The 27,209-nt window shown below is 29.1% G+C and overlaps 2 protein-coding genes across 2 annotated transcripts; both read right to left on the bottom strand.

The window, feature by feature from the left end:
* Positions 1-4,089: 4,089 nt before the first annotated feature.
* On the bottom strand, positions 4,090-6,519 carry LOC141690517 (uncharacterized). The gene is made up of 5 exons (XM_074495310.1): positions 6,180-6,519; positions 5,818-6,070; positions 5,607-5,676; positions 4,890-5,208; positions 4,090-4,559 (listed from the first exon to the last, which is right to left on the bottom strand). The coding sequence occupies exons 1-5, from the start codon at positions 6,517-6,519 to the stop codon at positions 4,090-4,092; spliced, it is 1,452 nt and encodes a 483-aa protein (XP_074351411.1).
* An 81-nt stretch (positions 6,520-6,600) lies between these two features.
* On the bottom strand, positions 6,601-7,425 carry LOC141690516 (uncharacterized). The gene is made up of 2 exons (XM_074495309.1): positions 6,732-7,425; positions 6,601-6,638 (listed from the first exon to the last, which is right to left on the bottom strand). Exons 1-2 carry the CDS (start codon positions 7,423-7,425, stop codon positions 6,601-6,603), a joined length of 732 nt encoding a protein of 243 aa, XP_074351410.1.
* Positions 7,426-27,209: the final 19,784 nt, after the last annotated feature.

Genomic DNA, 27,209 nt, shown 5'->3' with positions numbered 1-27,209 from the left:
GTAAAAAATAATTCAGCCATAAGCAAGATGAAAGCTCTGGAAAATACTCAAAGTTGAAGCATGCTATATCAACCTTCCTGCAAGAAAAAGTGACATATTCATTAATTAAATTAGGTGGACATAGTTTTAGAGTGATGAATAAGGACAATTCCTAGTCAGCGAAAAGCACTTTGGTATATAAGTAAATAGGATGTCTAACATAGGATGCTAGTTATTGTCAGTACCTTCTTAATTTTTTTGGTAACAGATTTAGCAGAGCCTGGAGTACCATTACTGTCATCACCTTCAGAGTACTATACATGCAAAGATCATTAATAAGAAAGTCTACAAATATTATTATTCAGCAGGGAATACTAAAGAGAACTCAAATGTAACATAACTGCATTATAATCTCACTTCAAAACCCATGTTGATGGAATAATCTTTGGACAGAATTGGAGATTCAGAAGGAGTTGGAGTGTTCATCGTTGGTTCATATAAATTATCAGCATAAAAGATGTTGTTATCCTCAACAACGTTTGATTTTGTCAGACCGAGCTCAACTGAAATTAGTCTTCCGACTAATGATTTAATCACTTCTGGAAAGGCTTTGGAGGAATCCTGAACACAGTTGTAGAAAATAAGAATGCATATATGGTATAATATGGTGACGCTGCATCTGTTTTATTTCAACAGTTATTTACCTTATCGTAATCAGAAACCACCTTTGCAGCCCTTGTTCCAAGAAATCTTCTAGAAACTCGATCATTCAAAACAATATTAAAGGCAAATTTCTCATCCTCGGCAAGGACCATAATACGGAACCTTGAGAAAATAGTTAGCTATTTTATTTAGGCTTTAATTAACATTATCAAGCCTACAAATATTTCTAACAAATTGAAATAGATAGGTTACCTCTTCGGAGACACGGGAATGTTTCGAGGACAATGGGTACATTTGAATACTGTTCCAATCCGCTCAACCTCGTGGAGACATTTGTTACAGCTATAAAACCACCAATTTATTTCCTCATCGATCTTAATGATCTTAAAGGTGCAGAAAATTCTTTTCTGGGGTACGATGAAAATGTAATATTTAACAACAAAAGCAACCATAAAAAAAACCATTTCTGAATATTATATAAATGCAATACTTTGAGGTGATTGTATGTCAGATTCTCATTAAGGTCTTTGAGTGACAATTTTTCAAATAATGTAGGAACCAGTTCAATTTGTTTAGCTTAGAACAATTTGTCTCTTTTCATTATATATCCTTTCTCAAGCAACCTAAACATATAGAAGAAATTAAAAAATAGAGCAAAACGTTGATAAATTAATTTTAACTCTATATTTACTTGTTATCTCTGCCTCATATCATTCACAGATTCATCATCTAGATTTATATATAGATGAGTAGATGGTAATGTACCAATCTGAACAGAACCTCTATATGGGAACAAAGTTAATTGTTTAATCAGCAAGAATATAACTGTGTAATAGATTTGATTGCATAAGTACTTACTCATAAATGTAGTCACTTTTGTACTTGTTATAATAGAAATGATCGGTTTTTTGGGATTTCCGGTCATCTTGTTGTTGAACGACACAGCAAGATCACCCCAAATAGTAACTTTTTGGGCATTACTATAAAATAGGTTTATATATCATATATGTTAATAATCTGTTAGCAATATGCGGTGTATATGCGTAATTACACTACTGATCAAATATACATATGCACATTACCTTGAATCGCATATTCTAAACTTCACAATGTCCCTATCTCCGTATCGAGTATGAAGCTTGTTCAAACCTTCATACTCCTCCATAACTCCAATAATATCTGTTTAAGACAAAATTTATTTACACAATATTAATGTAGACTATGTTATAATTGTAGGAGAACTACAAACTGTCTTCAAGTTTCCAACAGGATCTTTAACTGCAAACTGGTCAAAAACATAGACACCGCCTTCCACAATTTTTGTTCTGAATCCATTCCAAATATTATGATAGGCAAAGGCATGAACATGGTTATCCTACATTTAGATAATTTAAATGACATAAATATATAATATTGGAAAAAGGATTGACAGCAAATAACGCAAAGATGAATAAATTTATAACATACATCATCGTCAAGGAGAATAAGATTGTAGCCTTTCAATGAGTTCGTCTCTAAAGTCATGTTAGCCCACATCCTGGTAACCCTGACCTTAATTTTCCAATTAGTGCTTGCCTTGTCGAGAATGGATAGACAATCAAATGATTCCATTAAAAAAGATCACTATAAGAAGAGCATTTAAAAAGTTTATTAAAAAATTTAATAACAACTCAGCAGGTAAGATATTTAAACATTCAATATTCTAAGAACTGTATAAATCGCTTAAAGAATTGAAGATCTTACAAAATGGTTGAACTCTTGAGAGGAAAAAAGGATGATGCTTAGCAAATGACAAAAGTCCTGTAAAAATGTTGAAAATATATTTAACCTGCAAGGCATTAGGGAGATGCCAACAATTTAGCTCAAAATTGATAGTACAAATCTATTTCTTTAAATGAGAATTAGAGTAATATCCCGGTTTAATTTGCTGATAATTCTTAAGGTAAGTGTTTGATGTGATTATAACAACTAACCAACCTTATCATTTGGGTTTTTGGCAATAGAAAAAGGGAAACCTGTAATCCAATTCCTAATAAAATCTGTACAGTATATAAACAATTAAGAAAATCTTCCTAATCAAACAGATTATACATATTTTTAATAGACAAAATAATTGGAGATTTATTGTTTATATTATGTTCATACACGGGTGCAGTAAAAAAAAGTGTAACATTTTGGTTGTTGAACTTACACCATTGATATATCAAATACAATAAATCCAGAGTTAAGAAGGAAATATATAAAAATGTTAAAGGAAGTTCTTAATATGTCATGTCAATTGTCTACACTTGGAAGATTGTAAAACACTTCCCCAAAAACTACATTATTTGTAATATCTGTGCTAATACCATCATCACTATCTATGAGAAGATGGAGGCCTTCAGGTCGTGTCATTCTGGATATAGCAACATAAATGTGTCCGTGCGAGAAAGCTGCTTTAGGAAGGTAAAGCCCAACCGTATCAAGTGATTGTCCCTGACTTTTGTTAATCGTCATGGTATAACATATTTGAATCGGAAACTAAACGCGTTTAAATTCAAACGGCCAGTTCGTGTCACTTGGAATCATCTCAATTCTAGGAATTAGATGTTTCGTTCCAACATGAGAGCCACACAAAATCTCACATTCAATACTATTCTTTCTACAGGATTTCACAATCATTCTTGTACCATTGCATAATCCCATGATCTGGTTTAAGTTTCTCATAAGCATGACGACAACTCCTACATTCAATTTTAACTCATGCTTAGGAATTCAAGGCATATTGATAGAGTTTAAATACTCAACTGGAAACGCGGATCTGAAATCATTATCATCATCACCTGCATCATCAATTGAATCCTGACTCAGATAAGTGTAAACCATGCCAGGAATTTTTTCAAGTATCATTGTATTAATCTCAACCACCACGATATTGGTAGGTGTGAGTATGGCCCTTGATCTGAGGTATTCATGTGAATAGATATTTTGTATAAAATCTGGGTACGTCACTTCAAAAAGCTTCTGGATTGGATCTCCGGACGTATAAATGATATATTGATCAGGAATCTTTATTTAAATTTCACCAGTGTCTGGACTTGGAGAAATATTGGTTTCTTTGCCATCACCGACAGCAAGCTGCCACTTGCTAAAGTCCGCAAGGGTTTTGTTCTCCAAATCACTATTTCCTGCATTAAACCGCATATTTTGCTTCAATAAAAATACTTCACAGGATTCCCAAATCTTGGATTTATTGAGGGTAGAGAAGACAACTTCAGCCCTTGACGCTTTTGGAATGACAGGAAGTATCTGCCTAAAATCTCCACCAAAAACAATGGTTATACCACCAAATGGCTTTTTAGCTCTGCTTTTATCAATAGCAGATATAATATCTCTCAAGGATCGATCAACACATTCAAAAGCATGACGATGTTGCATAGGAGCCTCGTCCCAAATTATTAAATCAGTTCACTGAAGTAGCTCAGAAATATAAGTCCCGTGTCTTAAACCGGTTGAACAATTTTCATCAAGCTTGAGTGGAATTTGAAAGCGGGAGTGTGCGGTTCTTCCACCAGGAAGCAACACGGCAGCTATAGTACATGAGGCAACGGGAAGCACAATCTTATGCTCTGATCGTAATCGAAAACATAGTGCCTGCCACAAGAAAGTCTTTCTACAACCTCCACTTCCGTAAACAAAGAAAACACCACCTTTTTTCTGGTTGATATTGTCAAGAATGGAATCATAGACTATCTTCTGTTCATCATTGAGAAGACTATGATTTCTTGTGTGGATTCTCTTCAGTTCTTCTATATCATAGGATTTTTCCTCAAGAATTAGTCTATTCTCAGAGTTGGAAAAAAAAGCATCTCCTGGATATGGCATATCTGGGAAGTTTCTAAGGCTTTTACCAATATCATTCAACAATTTCTCTATCTCTGCAATAACATTAATAAAACTTGATAACATTAATCCAAACACGGAACATGTAATATGTACAAAGCATTATTAACAGCTCATACCTGCAAGAGCGTAATTCTAGATCTCAATATCTGATAGACAAAGGTTTGGATTCCCAGTGAGATGTCGCCTCACAAGAAGAATATCATCTGACATGCATCCCCAATGAGCTTCCCAAAGGCTACGCGAATGAGAGATTGGACTGTATACTAAAATGTTGACAAACATGGCATGTAATTGTGGAGGCATGGATGTATGCGCATTTTCACCTATAGCTTCATGCCATTGCTAGTCGTTCTGGAGGATACCTAGCGCGGCACATGCTTCGTGAAAGGAGTTATAAACATGGCCGTTGACTGTCTTCAAATCATCAAAATATACAACACCTTTAATCCTAAGCAGGAGCATGCGGAGATATAATAGTTCACCGCTAGATGAATGTACTTCAGCAAGCCTACCGATGACATCACCTCTTTTCCTCTGTTTCCAGATACCAGGTTGTGGATGCCATGTAAACTTGCTTGAAAATTCTGAATAGGTTAAATTTGGGGCCTCTGCATATGTTTTATTTGCATCAAACCATGCTTCTAATTTGCTTTTCTTTGTTCCAGCATTGTCGAAAACTTCCTGTAGATTTTGTGAGCCTTTAAACGACACATGCTTGTCATTCGGTAGATGTATTGGCAATCATTCAACGGAAGGCCACCGGGAATGGATGTCAAAACCAAATATCCTCCATGATGCTTCAGATGCACAAACATATCTTCCATCCAAGTATTGCTTGACTTCATCAAGCGGCCGTTTCTCAGGAGTGATTGTGGTTGTGCACCCTTTTTTGTTGTTTGTTTTTTTCTCAGACACATGGTGGCGATATCATGTCCTTTTAAACAATATTTGAACAAATATTTCAATGATCTGGAGCTGTTACAAATCTCCAAATTTGTGTGACATTGAAATCTTATTAGAAGATCTCGATTGTAGGGGACAACATACCGATTATCCAGGTCAATTCCTTTTTTCTTTACGGTAATTCCAGTTTTCCTCCTCTTATAGATGGGAAAGCCACAGTCGTCAAAGTATGTGTGAGAATTATACCTGTTAAAAAGGAAAGAACGATGTTTCAATTTAATTAAAATAAATCTAAAAGAAATGTTTTACTAAAAGGTGAAAAATTAAATGTTGTATTCTTTCAGCAGTCTTTGGAAAATTAATTTAATGTAAAAGATGATGAATTACCTTTTAGGAAAATGTTTAATACAACGGACTTTAACCATACACGGAGACTTGACACAGTCAGTGCCACATGGTACGTGGATCATGTAATTCTTGACAGCTTCGTAACCAACTGGATCAATACTTGGGTCAGGAATTTCTGTAGAAACCATTTTATCTATTTGTTTAGTTGTTTTGGGACGATCGTTTGGATGCAACCATATTAGCATGTGAGCATGTGGTAATCCACGCTTTTGAAACTCTATGACGTGCATTACTGTAATATGAAATTGATGAAAATAATTAAATAAAGCCTGACATACATGTCATATTAAATTTAAATCATAAAAAAATTATTAGAGGAAGAAATCCTGAAAATAGCATACCTCCAATACAACGTCCAAAGTAGTTCTTATTTTTTATTTGATCAAGAAGCTGGTCAACTTTCATTTTAAATACCCTTGCAACGACATCGGGTGCATCAACAACATCAACACCAGGTAGAAACCTTAACATCCTCAGAATTTCAGGCCATTTTATGTTAGTGGTCATCATAAGGAACAATGATGGGTGTCCAAGTGTTCGATAAATTGCCATTGCGTCCTTGAAATACTGGTTCATGTATCTTTTACTGCCAGTGAAGGAGGCTGGTAAAATTGTTGCCTTGCCGACATTTTCAGGATTGTTGTCACCCTTGTTTAGTGCATCTCGTATATTGTGGTACATATCAGAACAAATTGTAGTGTGGTGACCTCTGATCCAGTCAAGTCTGTATTGCTCAATCGCAGTAAATGCGTCAACAACATATTATTGCCATAAACGACCTCCCAGATGTGGAGTCAAACCTGAATATACATGAGACAATTTCGGAGAAAATTAGAATGGTAGAAAAAACTAATATATAAGTGTTCAAATTTAGGTCATGATTTTGAATATACCTTCCGAAGGCCGTATCATGAGTTTATAATTGTAATATTCTTTCATCGTGATGAATTCTCTCTCCCCTTTTTCATCCGGATCTTCATTTTCGGTATTCTGACGTTGTTTCTGATTTTTTTGATTTCGTCTGTTTAAAGGGATTTGACGATAATATCCGATATCTCCATGAGGAAAAATAATAGGATACTGAATCTGCATAAACCGTGGATCAGTTTCAAAAATTATCTCCAATCCATTGGCTCTCGAATGGATTATTTTATCCCTGCATCCTTTAGCATACTCATCAGTGACAATCAGCCCGGCAACTTCATTCGATGGACCAATATGGTTAGGTCGACCAGATGCGGAAGACGAAGATATTAGAACCAATCTAAATTCATCAACTGCATTCTGACTAATTCTCTCACGTGTCATAAGAAAACCTTTGACCAAACAATTATGTTTATCCAACATTTCTAACAACGACTGAACGATATCTTCATCCACGACATCGCGTCCTCCCTTAACGGCATTTATTCTGTTATGTACTTCATCTTCAGTGTCATATATGTAGAGTTGACAGAATTTGGGGATCTCACCATCAAGTGGTACAAAGCTTCCCATACTGTGGTAATTTACACCTTTTACCTTGAAACAGTAAGGAGCACCGCCATGATTGATACTATGATCAATTTGACCTCCGGTGGAAGACATGGCAAACATACAGTTTTACATTATAATATTTTCCTTGAAATTCCTAAAACGGGATCCACCAGTAAGGAGTGAAAAGAGAAGCTCGGGAGGTTGCTTTTCTTTCTCAAGATTTATCTGACCATTTTTATAACAAAGAGAGAAAGTTGGAGGCTTTTTGGTCGCACTTTTATTATTTCTTTCATGATTCCACATGATGGCCTAACACTTTGAACAAATTCTATCAGGATCACCGACATCGAGGTACTCACTCCACTTAGTAACAGTATTGTCAAATTCATATACATCAACATCGTCACAATCACCTACAAAATTTGAAATTATTATGACTGTGGAACATCAAAGTAATTAAGAATGGAACTGAATTTAAGTTCATAACGCTAGATATACAATCACTGTCGCTGCTGTCACAATCTTCAACATTGTTAAATTCTCCTAATAAGTTCTTAGAACCTGAACTTTCTCCTTGCTCATAATAACTTTTTACGGAAGATGTATCATATGCCGAAGAACTTGGACTAATTTTACCACAAGTTTTTTTGGATTGTTGTTTTACAGAGATATCACTGCTGGAACCTAAAGTTACTTGTGGTCGTTTAAATATAGTGGATGCGAGCAGTGCAAAAGTGACAGTACTCTTGGCACTTTGATTGGTTTTTGGAGCTGCCATATTTCGTTGTTCTCCTGCTACAACAACATTGTTAATAAGATCAGCTCCTACTATCTTTATTTGCATAAATAGTAAGCATCTCTAATTTACAATTTTGATTTTAAAACGCACCTTCAAATCCCATGGGTCGTAATTTATGAACGCATGGAGTGTCAGGAGTTGCGCATGTTTCTCCATTTATCTGTACACCTACGTAATTGACCCAAAATTATCAAATTATGCGATGAATTTAACGATTTAAAAAAGGTTTTTTGCCAATATAGCAATAAGACAACCATGGATAGCTGAAATAAAAAATAACTTTGGTTATGTTTTGACCTGATATTTGAGAACAGTATGAACGTGAAGTATTTCCAGGTGGCGTGTATGGAGAATTATCGAGTAATTCTCTGTCACGCGGACTCTTTCCGTACAGCCAATTTTTTGTTTTACCTGGAGAAAAACATAACCAATTCAGCCAATATTATATAATTTTAAACACAAATTTTTCCAACTATGAGTCAAGTAAAATGTGCCTGATGTTTGAGAAGCATGTAAAGGTGACGTAGTTCCCACAAGCTTGTGCACAATGCTTTCCCTAAAAGTTGGATCATCCGTCAGTGTACTCAGGAATATTTTGTGTTCCTTAAAACTGCAGTTCTTTCGATGCACCCTCATCTGGTTTTTTTTCCTGCAATTTCCAGTAAAGACATTTATATTATCAAACAGGATTCTTTAGTAAAAAAAATAAATAACTGACCACACTTATTATTGTTTACCAGGTTATTTCAGGTTTGGTTTTGTATTTGGTTTAGTATTGAGGCAATATCCATCAATACCTAGTTTCTCAAAACTGGGTTGGAAATTACTGTCAACCTGAACTTCATGGAGATTTGACATTAACATCTGTCCGGTGGCTAATCTATCCTTATCACTGGATTGGTAAGTACCGACAACTGGAACTGCGTAATCAAAAGGTATATTAAAATTAAGAATATTCTAGCTATAAATGTAAACTTGGGAATTTACCAGCCTTTGTCGTGTCAAGAGTGCGCATAGACTGTTTGCCTAAATCTTCCAAACACAATGGCAAATCTCCGGAGATTTGTTGCTTACATAGTTCAATGTTAATATCTTGTAGCTCTATGTGTTTAAGATACCTATTTTCAATTCCACTGAATGTTGAACATCATATTGTATAAACACAACATTAGTATTATATTAAGAAGCAAACAAAAAACATGTCAAAGTGAACTAACCTACAGACCGTAATTTTTTACTAAATTCGAGATCTGTTGATAGGGGTGTCAGAGGAGACTCGCTAAAAGAATTACCTACATACTTGAAAGGGGAATACAAAGTAAACTTAAAATATCAGGCCTAATAACATATATATATGTTCTGCAATTCAAGTTACTGTTAATTATTTTTAGAGGATGAGGGCTAAGATATTCTGAGACATTCGTCCTCAAAGAATGCTTGAACGGTGAAGGCTTGGTACCTGAATTAATCACAAATAAAAAACATTATATATACTCAAATCATTAGAATGTTCGGAAGCAGAGTTTTATCTGAACCGCAGTATACGACAGACCTTGCCTATGTTCAATACTTGATTGGTTGAGAGATGATATAGTTGACGGAATTATTGGACTCTGATTCTCCTTGCTACTATCTGACAATGCATTTTCACTCAAATTTATTGGATAAGATCTGCGTTTAACCAAAGCAAAGAATAGATAACCACTTCTTTTCAATTCCACTGAATGTTGATCATGGTATTGTGTAAACACAACATTAGTATTACATTAAGAAGCAAACAAAAAACATTCAAAGTGGACAAACCTGTAGACTGTAAATTCTGAGTAAATTCGTTATTCTTTGATAAGGGTGTCAAAGGAGACCGGCTTGCAGAATTACCTGCATCCATTAAAGGGGAATACAAAGTTAACTTAAAATACCAGGCCTATTAACATACATGACTGTTCTGCAATTCAAGTTATCGTTAATTGTTTTTAGAGGATTACGGCTAAGATATTCTGCATTATTAGTCCTCAAAGACTGATTGAACAGCTGCGGTTTGGTACCTGTAACAATCACAAATAAACAACATTAACTATACATCAAAATTTTAGAATGTCCGGCTTTGGCCATGTTCAATAGTTGATCGGCTGAGAGATGCTTAACCTGACAAAATTAATGGATTCTGATTCTCCTTGCTACTATCTGACAATGCTTTTCCACGCATATTTATTAAATCAGATCCGGGTTTAACTGAAGCAAATAATAAAGATAAACTTATTAACGTCTGCATAAGAACTTTTAGATTCAAACTACGTCAGTAAAATGAAGAAACTTTACATAAATCATTGCAGGAGGAAATCATCCGGTAATTATCTGCACTCTGAGAATTAGTCATGTCTGTAAGAATGGAATCTACATTCCGGCCACGGACGCGGCATTTTTTTTTCTGATTGGACAAAAACTGAAAAATCATAATCAAATACAAAACAAAAAGTGTAACAATGAGACCTGGTAATTAGATTTCATACCTTGATTACCTGAGGTGTGCGATGCATTCAAAATATTTTCAGTATTACGACCACGAACATGTTTGGATCCTACCATTAGTGATTAACGCACATAATGTATAGTCCAGTGAATCGCATGTCAAAAATAACAGATAATAATCCAACAGCATATTAGAAACTGGTGATAAGCAATACCTTGAGATTCCATGATTCTGATAATGTTTCAGTGCCAAGATTCAGTTTTCAGATCCAATGGTCATCCATTGTAACTTCTAATTCGCGAGAGGGAGAGCGAGCGCGAGAGAGAGGGAGAGAGAGAGAGTGAGAGAGAAAGAGAGAGTTTGGAGGAAGAGTGAAAGAGTGATGTAATAAAATGAGCAAATCATACATGATTTATTTTTTTTTGAAATTATTTTCCATAGATAGGCTGATTTTGAAATTCAAAAATAGGTAATTAGTAATTAAAATGGGTCAATTGAAGCTAATTGGATAGTCCATGGATATGGAAAAATATATAGGATTTAGGTCATAGGTAAATAAATTTACCCATGGGTAAATTAAGGAGTAGTCATTAAGATATATAGATATAAAATAATGGTTTTATTATTTGTAATTTATGATATTTTAAATTGATTTTTGATTATTTAATTATATAATTAATAACAGAATATAAATAATAGTTAATAAAATCTATTTTTAAAATAAAACTTAAAATAATGAGAAAACATAATTTCATTAAAATTTAAAAATTGAAAATAAAGATGCACATATTACACTTAGAGATGCATTAATTGAGCATTTGTGGAAGAAATATACTAATTCGGAAAATTTGTGTGTATCAATGATATTTTGTATGATAATTATTGCAATAAATGTGTTTTTCGTGAATTAAATGCACAATTTTAATATTTTTATTTGTATTAATTTTTTTTGATTTAATTAATTTATGAAATGTTATATAAATTGCTAATAATGATTAAATAATAAATTTAAGATAAAATTACTTAATATGATATTTATATATTATTATATGTAAAAAGTAATTTGGATGGAACAGTTGATGATCAAATTTGAATTTTTGGATCACAATTGTAGTACCATAAGCAATAAGGGTTGTGATATGTAGCCCCTTTGTCTCTATTATACACCGGCCAACTCAGAGTAGCTACTTTTAACAGGCTAATGATGGGGGGTTTTAAAATCAATTCAAATCTTCAAAAGAACTTCTGTAAATCAAACTACTTACCGCTACAAATGAGAATTCTATCTATATGATTTGATAATAACTAGCATTGTACCGTGCGGGATAATTATAATTTTTTTTATTTTTTTTAAAAAATTTATTTTTTATTTAACTAATTTTTAATAAAATATTTAATTCCCTAGATAAATTTTATGTTTTTCATTAATAATGTATTTTTCTAAAAAAAATATAATTTTTGTACTTATATATATAATTTTTATTGTAGCATTATATGTGACATTGATAACCTAACTATAACATATATGTTATAATTTCTTTTATTTTTTTCATTATTTGAATTTTTTCATATTATAAATTTGTAAATATAAAATTTTAATCATATCATATAATATGTTTACGTAATTTTTTTTTATTTATATATATATTTTTCTTAATCTTGTGGAGTGATCAAAAATTAGAAAGTTGTTTGAATTTGCATCTTGCGAGGTTTATAATAATATTTATAATTTTTTGATTCTAATAATGAATTGCAAAAACAATACTTTACATTTAATTGTCACAGTACTTTTAAATATATTTTATTAGATTAGTATTTCAATTTTGAATTGTAATAAAAAAAATATTATTATTATATTTCTTTCTAATTTTTAAGTTTTATATGATTCATGTGCTCTAAATATTTTAAAAGACAAACTGTAATTTCTTACATGTGCTCTAAATATTTTAAAAGACGAAATGTATTTTTCCTTGTTACAAAACAAAACAAAACACATATAATAGTTATACCTAAATATAATTTAAATTTGGTTCTCATTTTATAAAATAAAAAAAAATATATTCATAAATATTTTAAATCAAATTATTTCTTGTATTATATATATAATATATAATATATAATATAATACTTTTAATATTATTTTATATCACTTAAGAAAATATAATTGTAGCTCACATTATATGTTTACGTAGTTATTTTTTATTTTATTCATATATTTTCTTTTTTTAGTATTGTGGAGTTTGATCAAAAAATTTATATCTTCCCAATATTTTATTGGATTTGTATATCAATTTTAATTTATAATAGTTTATTATTATTATTATTATTATTATTATTATACATACAATTTCTTGCAACCCCACCCTATTTGGGAATTGAAGGCTTGTAACAATATTTTATAATTTTTTTCTATTCTATTAATGATTTTAAAAAAAATACTTTATATTTAATTATCATGGTACTTTAAATATATTTCATTATATTTGTATTTTAATTTTAATTTGTTATTTTTTATCACTTAAGAAAATATAATTGTAGCTCGCATAATATGTCTAAATAGTTATTTTTATTTTATTCATATATATTTTTTCTTTAAATATTGTGGGGTTTGATCAAAAAATTTGAATCTTACTAATATTTTATTGGATTTGTATATCAATTTTAATTTATAATAGTTTTATTATTTTTAATATTATTATTATTATTATTATCATTATTATTATTATTATTATAATTATTATACATACACTTTCACACGTGCAACCCCACAATATTTTACAATTTTTTCTATTTTATTAATAATTTTGAAAAAAATACTTTACATTTAATTTTCATGGTACTTTAAATGTATTTCATTATATTTGTATTTCAATTTTAAATTGTAATAATTTATTATTATTGTTATTTTTATTATTATTATTATTATTATTATTATTATTATATTTCAAACTTACTCATTCCAATTTTTTTTAAGAAAAATGATACAAATTTAACCCGATTATAAATGATTTGTTAATTATTACATATATTTTTTTATTAAAATAATTATTGCTAGTATTATATATAATATAATACTTTCAATATTTTTTATATCAATTAAGAGTATATAATTATATTTCAATTTCTTATGTTTAATAATTATAGTTTAATTTCTTAATTATTTATTTATTTATAAAGATTATTAAGTATTTTAATGGAATATTAGAATAGTTCAAATACATATAGCATATAATATATTTTATTGGCTTTGTATTTCAATTTCAATTTATAATAGTTTTATTATTATTATTATTATTATTATTATTATTATTATTATTATTATTATTATTATTATTATTATTATTATTATACATACACTTTCACCGATGCAACCATTTCTTTTCTTAATATTGTGGAGTTTGATCAAAAAAATTTGTATCTTCCTAATATTTTATTGAATTTGTATATCAATTTTAACTTATAATAGTTTTATTATTATTATTATTATTATTATTATTATTATTATTATTATTATTATTATTATTATTATTATTATTATTATTATTATACATACACTTTCACCCCTGCAACCCCACCTAGTTTGGAATTGAATGCTTGTAACAATATTTTACAATTTTTTTCTCTTCCATTAATGATTTTGAAAAAAAATTCTTTACACTTAATTTTCATGGTACTTTAAATGTATTTTATTATACTTGTATTTTGATTTTAAATTGTTATTTTATATGACTTAAGAAAATATAATTTAGCCTCACATAATATATTTACGTAGTTATTTTTATTTTATTCATATATATTCTTTTCTTAATATAGTGGGGTTTGATCAAAAAAATTGTATATATTTTATTGGATTTGTATATCAATTTTAATTTATAATATTTTTTTTTATTATTATTATTATCATTATTATGAGTATTATATTATTATTATTATTATTATTTATTTTTATTATTATTATTATTATTATATACTTTCACCCGTGCAACCCCACCCTATTTGGGAATTGCATGCTTGTAACAATATTTTACAACTTTTCAACTTTATTAATAATTTTGAAAAAAAATACTTTACATTTAATTTTCATGGTACTTTAAATGTATTTCATTATATTTGTATTTCAATTTTAAATTATAATAATGTATTATTATTATTATTATTATTAATATTATTATTATTATATTTCAAACTTACTCATTACCACTTTTTTAAGAAAATGATACAAATTTAACCCGATTATAAATGATTTGTTAATTGTTACTTATATTTTTTTATTAAAATAATAATTGCTTGTATTATATATAATATAATACGTTCAATATTTTTTAAATCAATTAAGAATATATAATTATAGTTCAATTTCTTATGTTTATTAATTATAGTTTAATTTCTTAATTAATTATCTATTTATAAAGATTATTAAGTATTTTAATGGAATATTAAAATAGTTCAAATACATATAGCATATAATATATTTTATTCGCTTTTTATTTCAATTTTAATTTATAATAGTATTATTATTATTATTATTATTATTATTATTATTATTATTATAATTATTATTATTATTATTATTATTATACATACACTTTCACCCGTGCAACCTCACCCTTACATTTAATTTTAAGGGTACTTTAAATGTATTTCATTATATTTGTATTTCAATTTTAAATTTTAATAATTTATTATTATTATTATTATTATATTTCAAACTTACTCATTCCAATTTTTTTAAGAAAATGATACTAATTTAACCCGATTATAAATATTTTGTTAATTGTTACTTATATTTTTTTATTAAAATAATTATTACTTGTATTATATATAATATAATACTTTCAATATTTTTTATATCAATTAAGAATATATATATATATATAATATAATACTTTCAATATTTTTTATATCAATTAGGAATATATAAATATAGTTCAATTTCTTAATTATCTATGTTTATTATACATATTATTATTAGATATAGTAGTAAAATAATAGGATATCATTTAGTACCTATACCCGTGCGTACGGGATAATTCTAATTTTTTTTTAATAAAAACTTTGAAATCAATAATTATTTTTTACTTTACTAAATTTTAATACAAAAAATTTTATTCCTTAAATTTTTATATTTCTTAAGTATTTTGTAATTATATATTTAGTTATTATTACATTTTTATATTTCATCAAGACAATCTTTGTATAATATATTAATAAATTTTAAAAACATATGATGGCTTTACTAATATGTATAACTGTATTTCACAATTATGCATAATTATTATTTTATTTTTTTCTTAAATATTTTAACATTCTAATAACATGTAATATGTATTTGTACATATTTATTTTTAAATGATTTATTTTTCAAAAAAAATATTTTTCAAACTTGTTTATTATTATTGTTTGATAGGATTCATGTGCGCTAAATTTTTTAAAAGTCCGTAATTTTTTATTTTATCAAATGAAGCAAAACACATATAATATTTATCCTTAAATACAATATAAATGTGTAAAATTATCTATTCAAAAATATTTTTAATCAAACTTACCCATTTAATTTTTTTTAAGAAAATGATACTATCTTAACCCAATTAACAAATAATTTGTTGATTGTTACTTATATTTATTTTTATTAAGATAATTGTTACTTATATTATATATATAACACTTTTAATATTATTTATAGCATTTAAGTATATATAATTATAATTTAATTTTTTAATTAATTACTTATTATGTAATACAATAATAGAATAAATAAATTAAATATTATCTATAATGTATTTTATTAGGTTTATATTTAAATTTTGAATTGTAATAGTTTTATATTATTATATTTCTTCTTTTTTTTAATTTTTATAAGATTCATTTGCTCTAAATGTTTTCAAAGATAAATTATAATTTTCTCTTTTTACAAAACAAAACAAAACACGTACTTATACCTAAATATAGTTTAAATGTGCTCTTTATTTAATAAAAAAATTTAAAATAATCTATTTACAAATTTTTTAAATCAAATTATTGCTTTTATTATATTATAATATAATACTTTTAATATTATATTATATCATTTAAGAATATATAATTATAGTTCATATGTTTACGTAGTTATTTTTTTATTTATAAATATTTTCTCTTTTGGAGTTTGATTAAAAATTGAAAAGTTATTTGGGATTTTCATCTTATCGGATTTGTTACAATACTTTATAATTTTTAGGTTCTCGTAATGATTTTGAAAAAAAAAGTAATTTATATTTTTTATGATAGTAATTTCAAATTTATTTTATTAGTTTATTTTTTTAATTATTAATTGTAATAGTTTTTTATGATTATTATTATATTTCTTTCTAATTTTTATATTTTATAAAATTCATATACTCTAAAAAAATGATCTACTTTAACCCGAATAACAAATGATTTGTTAAATCTTACTTAGTTTTATTTTTATTAAGATAAATATTGCTGGTATTATATATATATAATACTTTTAATATTATTTTATATCATTTAAGAATGTGTAATTATATTTTAATTTTTTTAATTAATTACCTATTGTGTTTGTTATACAGATTATTAATTATTGTTAGGTTCCAATCTGTTTGTAGAGGGGGGGTTGAATACAAACAGTACCGAATAATTGAATTAAATGCGGAATAAAAATATGAAATAAAATTCAAGTTAAATAAGAATATTATTAAACTTGAAAGGTGTTACAACAACTGTATCGATTACAAGGAATTAATCTCAAATTAATTATCACAAATCTAGAATAAATTCGACATGAACTTTTTCTATTTTTGTAATAAAAAGATTCAAATGCTAAACGCAATTTGAGATTAAGTTCTAGGGATTTTGATCCGCTAGATAGTTACACAAGAACAAGAGAATGATTTCTAGTTGATTGGATTTAACTTTACAAACTAGAAATTATGATCTTTAAGTTTGCAGATGAAGGATGAAATATTTTGCTTCTCTTTTCAAGCTGAGTTCTTGTTTGTTGACTTGTGTTCTGTATATTTTTTTTTGATCTTCTGCTTCTGCTGTCTTTTTAAATAGAAGCAACAGACTCAAATGAACTGAAATGACAATCCCATAGCTGGCAAGACTTTCGGTAGGACAATCGATTGAACTGGTAGAACTTTCGGCAAGACAATCAAATGAATTGGCATAACTTTCGGTATGACTATTGATTGTCATACCGATTGTCATACTAATACAAAAGATTGTCTTGCTGAATTAAAACAGATTTTAACCCAATAATAATTCTGATAAGACAATTAAATGAACTTGCATGACTTTCGGTATGACTATTGATTGTCATACCGATTGTCATACTAATACAAAAGATTGTCTTGCTGAATTAAAACAGATTTCAATCTAATTAAAATTCTGAAAATCCTTAATATTAATTCAGAATTAATTAATCAATTAATTCAATTAATTAATAAATTAATCTTTGCAGAATTAATTTATTTTCTTAATTAAATTATATGACTTAATTAATTAATAGAGAATTAATACTAACCTTGAGCAGCAACCATTCTTCTAAAAATCTTCTGAAAATCACTGAGAATTATGAATCAATTCCACCACTTCAATGTTGACACTCGATGTACTGTCTGGTTCATGAGTGACTAACTTCCGAGACGTTTCTCCATGTCTTGACTTTGATATTTGATTTTCTTCAGATTAAATCCTTGTAATTCTTTGATACCCTGATGAGATCTCTGTCACTTGATTAAATCCACAACCTTGATTTATATCACTGAGGCTTGATCAATTTCTTGAACTTCTTCCAGTGAATTAATTCCTCAAGTCTGTAGATGAACCTTGTTTCTGAATCCTTTGACAGATGTTACTTTGCGAGATCTCTTTGACGGTAGATCCACTATTTACTTATTACATTCTTATTTGAGTTGAGTTAAATCCTTGAATATACAAATAGGCTATGACATATGCCTTACAATCTCCCCCTATTTGTTTGTTAGACAATAACAACAAATACCTAGAGGATAACTCAACTAACAAATAAGAAAAAGATATAAACAGAAATACAAAGTAAATAGCAAAAAAGTTCTGGATAACATTTAACCTTTTCCAGATTCCAAATAGATGTTCCTCTAGACTGAACATATCTTCAAGTAGTTTCATCTTCTTTTGTACAACCACATTTCCTGTTGAGAAGCGCATATCTGTCTTGCTTCTCCCCCTATGAGAATCAACTGATTAAAGAAGATCACCTTCGTTTACCACCTCTCCCGTACAATAGGATCCGCAGATAAAAACCAATGGTACTTCCCTTTTGAAAACAGCTTCTTCCCTTACTAGAAAATCACCTTGTGTTTACCACCTCTCCCGTACAATAGGATCCGTAGTTACAAACAACAATGGTGTGGTGCAGTGTACATGTTTGATCTTTTTCTTCCTCCCTACTATTTCTCATCCTTAGTTGAGGAATCCTCCAAACTATTACTTAAGCTTTTATCTCCCCCTTAAAGAAGGAATGTATGTCATCGTCTGAAGGAGTTCTCATATTTCACTTGGTTGGAAAAGAAATAACAAGTAGTTTCTATTTCTTCCTCACTGTGAGTGTGTGATTCTGTTTAGTGTACCTCATATGTGTTTCACTCTTCTCTCCACTCGTGTTTACACTCATTCTCACAAGCGTATCACTCCACTCATAGCTCCAAAAATCAGTTGTACCTGCAAGGAAAATCACCTTAGCCATCCTTAAGGAGGTCATAGGTGGTGCAATGGGAGTTAACAAATCCCCATCCTTGTTAAACTCGTCAGATGACTCTGAGTCATAATTTACAAGTTGCTAGTTTCCCTTTTAGGGTTCCAGATTTGAATTCTGGGAAGATAAACAATGATCCAAAGAATTTAGCATAAAGATCAAGGTTCCCTTCTAATGTCTGTGAAGACATTTCCTTGTGACTCATCAGGTAATATCTGAATCATTGTTAACAATTTGACGATCTGCACCTATGTCAGATCTACTATCCGTAGATGCATCCAGGGGATTTAAGCCTAGGGAGGTAGACACTGACCACTGACATATGGCTTTTGGATCAGTATCCTCTCTTAACACCTGTAAGGGCAATTGGTCCATTAACGAACCTTGAACAATCGAATCTGACCTTAAAATGGTCGAAACTCTTATTTCCGTCAACTCATCCTTTGTGTGTGTAACCTTTCCTTGTGCATCAAGAATTGTTTATGTTTGAAGTGGTGACACTACATCGGATACCTTGGCCGACAAGCAAATTTCAATAGACGCACCCTGTTGAGAGAATGAATCTAGTAACTATTTTTGTGCCTTTTCATCCATTACATCTTTTTGAGAAGATATATGGGGGCTAGCAGTTGTCTCGGTTTAAATACTACTTATCTATGTAGGAGACAGAGCTACTGGGTTGACTACAGAACCTTCCTTATATGGTGCACTAAGGCACTATCTCCCTCACGCTCATTCATACTACATTTAGTGGTAAGAGAGTGTTGGTTGGTTCTGTTTCTGTGTTTGTCTTTACAGTCTGGGATAGATGTTGTGGGTTTTCAACCTCATGACTGTCAATGAAAGAAAGTCATTGGAGACTGAACCTGTATCACAGAACATATGGCAATAGAGAGATAAAATGTACTTAAGATATATAATGAATGAAAATTATACATTTAATCTTTTGAGAGAAATGATGTAAAATAGTGATTTCAAAGGATTTTACATGAAATAAGAAATCACTAATGTAGAAAGAAGTTTGAGTTCAATGATAACATTACCAGCTTACAAACAGCCATATCCCTCAGATAAACCTTTGCCGTTATCTCCAAAGGTAACCAGGGGGCCAGCTTTCTCAACCACATTTGATAGCAATGCTCTATCTCCGGTCATATGTCTTGATGATCCACTGTCAAGAATCCATACTACCGGTTACACATGTTTAATGCCCTGCACTACAAATGGATTAGACCTTCTTCGGAACCCAAATTTGGTTGGGCCCGACATACTTGTAGAATTGTCCTTTGTCAGGCAAAACAACATTTTTAACTTTCATGGTCTCAACTTTCTCAATGACTGAACATTTGACCTTATAAACAGCCTTAACAAATTTCTGTTTAAGCTTAGGCACAAATGTCGCCTTTCTAGCCTTAGAAGGACTAACAGTCTTAGACCTATCATTCTTCTTATTATTCACATGCTAACGAGGAGTAGTCTTATCATTAGAAACATGCTTACCACTAAAATAAGCATACATCAAATTGAAAGCACAAGACATACAATTAGCAACACCACATGCTTTATGAGAGTGATTAACAACAGGTAATTTATGCATGGTAGACATGGCATTTTTGTTATCCAACTCATGTGTGTCTGAGTTAGTCTCAGTTGCATTCACAACTTTGACTGGAACTTTTGACACACTTGACTCGGAAACAACCTTCTCATTAGCATGATCTTCAGCACGTATTTCTTCTTGAATAACAGAAGAGGTCGCATCAAATGGTTCAGCAATTGATGCTTTATAGAGGGGTTCATCAACACCCTTAAGCAAATGTGGTACTTCCCCCCCTTTAGCACGGACATGAGGAGGGGAGTTTATGCCTAATTCTCCAATAGCAGCATTATAATCATAACATATTCCATATGTTTGATTAACAGCTTGCTTACTGTAGAACTCTTTAGCCTTTGAACAAGAATTGAAGTAGGCTCTAACCTTAGTCTCAAGACCGGTGATCTTGTCTTTGAGAATAGTTTCGAGTTTTCTATAACAGTCAACTCTATTCTCTAGAAAAGATACTTGTTCTTTTAACTTATCTTGATTAATGTGCACAAGTCTTAATTCATTGACCTCTTTCTCAAGGTCTTTGATCTGTAAAGTTAACAGTTCAGTATCACGACGAGCACAATCTAAGTTACCTCCTAGATGATAAACTAATTCAGCATCAGTATATTTTACCTCTTTTCTTGACGATGAAACTTTTCCATCAATAGCCATAAGAGCAAGATTCCCTTCTTCTTCATCTTCACCATCAGTATCATCCCATCTTCTTCCCTTTGCCAGATAAGCCCTTTCAGAGTTACTCTTCTGATTTGAATCATAAGAGTTCTTCCTTACTTGCTTTGGCTTCCTACATTCTGTGACAAAGTGTCTCAACTCATTGTAGTTATAGCATCTAATGGTGCTCCGATCAACCATCCCTGTTTTGTATCCACCACTGCTGGTGTTTGAGGATGAAGATCCACCTTTCTGGAATTTGTTGTAGTTGGACTTGTACTTGAACTTGGGATTTCTCTTGAATCTGACATTGGAGAATCTCTTGACAATTTGGGCCATTGACTCATCTTCCAATTGCTCCAGCTCTTCCAAGGAATAAAAATCATCACTGGATTGATTTGTAGTAGGAGGATCATATTCTGCTACTAATACATTTTCCTCAGCCTTGGAATACTGTACCATTCTTTCCGACTGTTGAGATTGTTGTTGTTGTTGACCTTCAGCTACAAGAGCAGTAGATGTGCTGACCATTCTATCTTTCCCGTAGACTTCCTTTTGCTGAATCTGCTCCAACTCATAGGTTTTTAACACACCATAGAGTCTATCCAAAGAAATCTCACTCAGATCTCTAGCTTCTCTAATGGCAGTGATTCTATGTTCAAGATGAGTTGACAGTGTTAAAATGAACTTTTTGTTGACCTCCCTGATTGAATAATATTTTCCATTTATGTTCAGGTTGTTAATCAACGCATTGTACCTCTCAAACTCTTCAGTAATTCCTTCTCCTGGATTTGATTTAAAATGTTCATACTCAGAGGTTAGGATCTCCACCTTGTTCTCCCTGACTTCCTCTGCGCCTTCATTAATCACCTCAATAGTTTCCCACATGTGTTTGGAATTTTTACAGTTCATCACATGTCTGTTCATCAAGGGATCAAGGGAATCAATTAATATTAATTGAAGGCTGGCATCCAAGGAGGCTTCTTCCTTTTCAGCATGAGTAAAATCTTCAGGCTCTTTTGCATAGGTTCTAACTTTGGTAATCACAACATCATCTACTATCACCTCTGGTTCAATAACCATCGGAGTTTTTAGACCCTTCTTTAACAAGTTCAGATATTTGGGATTTGCAACTTGTAAAAGTAATAGCATCTTCTTCTTCCACATGATATAATTTTCTTTATCAAATAGTGGAATTTTAACGGTTCCAACTTTTTGTGAAGTCATTATGAATTTTTGAATAAATAAAAATTCACGGAGTTGAAAAAATCATAAAAGTCTAGGATCTTGATTTGTTCGTTAATCAGAAGGCTCGGATACCAATTGTTAGGTCCAAATGTGTTTGTAGAAGGGGGGTTGAATATAAATAGTACCGAATAATCGAATTAAATGCGGAATAAAAATATGAAATAAAATTCAAGTTAAATAAAAATATTATTAAACTTGAAAGGTGTAACAACAACTGTATCGATTATAAAGAATTAATCTCAAATTAATTATCAGAAATCTAGAATAAATTCGACATGAACTTTTTCTATTTTTGTAATAAAAAGATTCAAATGCTAAACGCAATTTGAGATTAAGTTCTAGGGATTTTGATCCGCTAGATAGTTACACAAGAATAAGAGAATGATTTCTAGTTGATTGGATTTAACTTTACAAACTAGAAATTATGATCTTTAAGTTTGCAGATGAAGGATGAAATATTTTGCTTCTCTTTTCTGCTGAGTTCTTGTTTGTTGACTTGTGTTCTGTATATTTTTTTTTATCTTCTGCTTCTGCTGTCTTTTTAAATAGAAGCAACAGACTCAAATGAACTGGAATGACAATCCCATAGCTGGCAAGACTTTCGGTAGGACAATCGATTGAACTGGTAGAACTTTCGGCAAGACAATCAAATAAACTGGCATGACTTTCGGTATGACTATTGATTGTCATATCGATTGTCATACTAATACAAAAGATTGTCTTGCTGAATTAAAACATATTTTAATCTAATTAAAATTCTGAAAATCCTTAATATTAATTCCGAATTAATTAATCAATTAATTCAATTAATCAATAAATTAATCTTTGCAGATATAATTTATTTTCTTAATTAAATTATATGACTTAATTAATTAATAGAGAATTAATACTAACCTTGAGCAGCAACCATTCTTCTGAAAATCTTCTGAAAATCACTGAGAATTATGAATCAATTCCACCACTTCAATGTTGACACTCGATGTACTGTCTGGTTCATGAGTGACTAACTTCCGTGACGTTTCTTCATGTCTTGACTTTGATAATTGATTTTCTTCAGATTAAATCCTTGTAATTCTTTGATACCCTGACGAGATCTCTGTCACTTGATTAAATCCACAACCATGATTTATATCACTGAGGCTTGATCAATTTCTTGAACTTCTTCCAGTGAATTAATTCCTCAAGTCTGTAGATGAACCTTGTTTCTGAATCCTTTGACAGATGTTACTTTGCGAGATCTCTTTGACGGTAGATCCACTATTTACTTATTACATTCTTATTTGAGTTGAGTTAAATCCTCTAATATACAAATAGGCTATGACATATGCCTTGCAAGTATTATAATAAAATATTAAAATAAATGAAATAAATATTATATATAATATTTTATTAAATTTGTATTTCAATTTTTAATTGTAATAATTTTATTATTAAGAATATTTGTCTATAGTATGTAGATTAATGATTTTGCAAGGTTATTCTCAAATTAAAAATATATTTGATACAAATAAAAAAATAACTAATCATACATTTAAAAAGACTTAAAATTATTATTATTATTATTAATTTCATACTAGGTTTAGATTTATCAACAGCTAAGCACATCACGGCACAAAGTAATCTTCAATCTCTAATTACAACCAAACCATACTATTTTATCTCCTTTACTCCAATTATATATAGGATATAATTATTATTATTATTATTATTATTATTATTATTATTATTATTATTATTATTATATTACTTCCTAGTTTTTATGTTTTATAAAATTCATGTACTCTAAATTTTTTAAAAGACAATTGATACCTTTCCCGTTTTACAAATTCAAACAAAACACATGTAATATTTATACCTAAATATAATCTAAATGTGTTTCTTATTTTAAATGATAAAAATTAAAAATTATTTTTTATAAATATTTTTAATCAAACTTACACATTTCATTTTTTTCTTTTAAAAATAATATACTTTTACCCGATTAATAAATAATTTGTTACTTCTTACTTAAATTTATTTTTATTAACATAATTGTTACTTGTAATATATATAAATATTTTTAATATTATTTTATATCAATTAAAATGCGTAATTATAGTTTAAATTATTTTATTTATTACCTATTATGTTTGTTATACAGATTATTAGATGAAATAAATATAGTATATAATATATTTTATTTTATTAGATTTGTATTTCAATTTTAAATTGTAATGATATTATTATTATTATTATTATATTTTTTCCTCGTTTTATGTTTTATAGGATTGATGTACTCTAATTTTTTAAAAGACAATCCGTCGGAATTTGCATCTTGTCCTGTTTGTGACAATATTTCATAACTTTTCGGTTCTAGTAATGATTTTGAAGAAAAATTCTTTATATTTTTTGTGATAATACTTTTAAATTTATTTTGCTAGTTTGCTTTTCAATTTTAAATTATAATAGTTTATGATTATTGATATATTTCTACCTATTTTTTAAATTTTATAAAATTCATGTACTCGTAATTTTTCCGTTTTACAAAATGCAACAAAACGCCTGTAATATTTATACATAAACATAAATATGATCAAAATGTATTTATTACTTTATATGATAAAAATTAAAATTATCTTTTTAAAAATTAACCCAATTAACAAATAATTGGTTTTATTCTTACTTAGATTTATGTTTATTAAGAAAATTGTTGCTTGTATAATATATATATATATGTAATTATTTTAATATTATTTTATATTATTTAAGAATGTGTAATCATTATTTTATTTCTTAATTAGTTACCTACTGTGTTTGTTATACATATTGTTAAGTATTATAATGGAATATTAGAATAAATAAAATAAATATAATATATAGTGTATTTTATTAGATTTTCATTCATTTTGAAATTGTAATGGTTTCATTATTATTATTATTATTATTATTATTATTATTATTTATATAATAATAATAATAATAATAATAATGGAATATTAGAATAAATAAAATAATTATAGTATAGAGTGTATTTTATTAGATTTGCATTCATTTTGAAATTGTAATAGTTTCATTATTATTATTATTATTTACATAATAATAATAATAATAAGAATAATTATTATTATTATTATTATTATTATTATTATTATATTTTTTCCTCATTTTTATGTTTCATAAGATTGATGTACTCTAAATTTTTTAAAAGAACCAAAATACGTGTAATATTTATACTAATATTATACCGAAGTATAATTTAAATGTGTTTCTTTTTTTATAAGATAAAAATAAAATTATCTATTTAAAAATATTTTAAATCAAACTTACACATTTCATTTTATTTGTTAAAAACTGATACTACATTAATTGGATTAAGAAATAATTTCTTAATTGTTACTTATATTTATTTATATTTAAGATAATTGTTTCTTGTATTATTCACACACACATATATATATGTTATTCCCAAGGAACTAACAATGAGATTTACAGAAGGGGGTTGAATATAAATCTCAAAACCTTTTCAAGTTTTGAGCAGTTTCAAAGGCTAAGTGTTTTGATGAACAGTTGTGTGTGAATTGCTTTGAGCAGGTGCAGACAGATATATATTCAAGACACAAATGTAAAGAACACAAAGGCTTCAAAAACTTTTCTGGTGGATTTGTTGTTCCACCAGAGATGTGTATTTCAGAAAATCTGTGATTCAAAGAATTGATCACAGCTCCGTCCTAGTACAAACTAGATGATTTTCTCTCTGGATTTTTCTAAACAGCTCTGAAAAATTCACAACACTCTAATTACTGGCTGCAACTTGGTTTATATATCACCAAGTTTACAAGTGAAGATTAAAGTACAAATACAATTAAAAAGGTTCTTCACATGTTTCTTCTTCATTTCTCTATCCAATGCAATCTAGGATAATCTGTGAATCTTTGAATACTTCCTTGTTTGCACCGGAATGAAAATGCTGCATTTTCTTGATTCCTCCAAGCGGCTACCACATTCCAATTGTCACTGTCAACCCATGTGCCTCTGTCAGCTTATGAATTGTCACTGTTAACTGCTATTGAACTGAGCATCTGTTGAAGCTTTCATCCGTTGATGGCTTTATCCGTTGATGCTTTATCAGTTGAAGCTTTATCCGTTGATGCATTAGCAGTTGAAGCTTTATCCGTTGATGCACTCATCCGTTGATGGATGTTATCCGTTGAAGCTTTAGAGACATCCGTTGAAGCTTTATTTCTCATCCGTTAAAGGCCTTTAATTCATCAGTTGATACTACTTCATTTATACAAAATTACAAGGCATGAAATATTTACAATTAGCCCTTCTATTTGCATATCCACTAGTAGTCAACATGACTTATAATTTCCCACAACATCTAAGAATTGTAACTTCAATACAG

This window comes from Apium graveolens, chromosome 10, assembly GCF_009905375.1.
Source record: "Apium graveolens cultivar Ventura chromosome 10, ASM990537v1, whole genome shotgun sequence".
NCBI lineage: Eukaryota > Viridiplantae > Streptophyta > Magnoliopsida > Apiales > Apiaceae > Apium > Apium graveolens.
This window is presented reverse-complemented; position numbering and strand designations above follow the sequence as displayed.

What these genes read in the sequence shown, in the direction of transcription:
- LOC141690517 (XM_074495310.1), bottom strand. Translation starts at nt 6,519, where the DNA reads ATGTACCACAATATACGAGATGCACTAAACAAGGGTGACAACAATCCT. An exon ending in CTTTGGACGTTGTATTGGAG is followed by an intron (nt 6,071 to 6,179) that starts GTATGCTATTTT and finishes TTCATATTACAG; the next exon opens with TAATGCACGTCATAGAGTTT. An exon ending in GGAGGAAAACTGGAATTACC is followed by an intron (nt 5,209 to 5,606) that starts GTAAAGAAAAAA and finishes CAAAATCTACAG; the next exon opens with GAAGTTTTCGACAATGCTGG.
- LOC141690516 (XM_074495309.1), bottom strand. Translation starts at nt 7,425, where the DNA reads ATGTCTTCCACCGGAGGTCAAATTGATCATAGTATCAATCATGGCGGT. An exon ending in CATGATACGGCCTTCGGAAG is followed by an intron (nt 6,639 to 6,731) that starts GTATATTCAAAA and finishes ATGTATATTCAG; the next exon opens with GTTTGACTCCACATCTGGGA.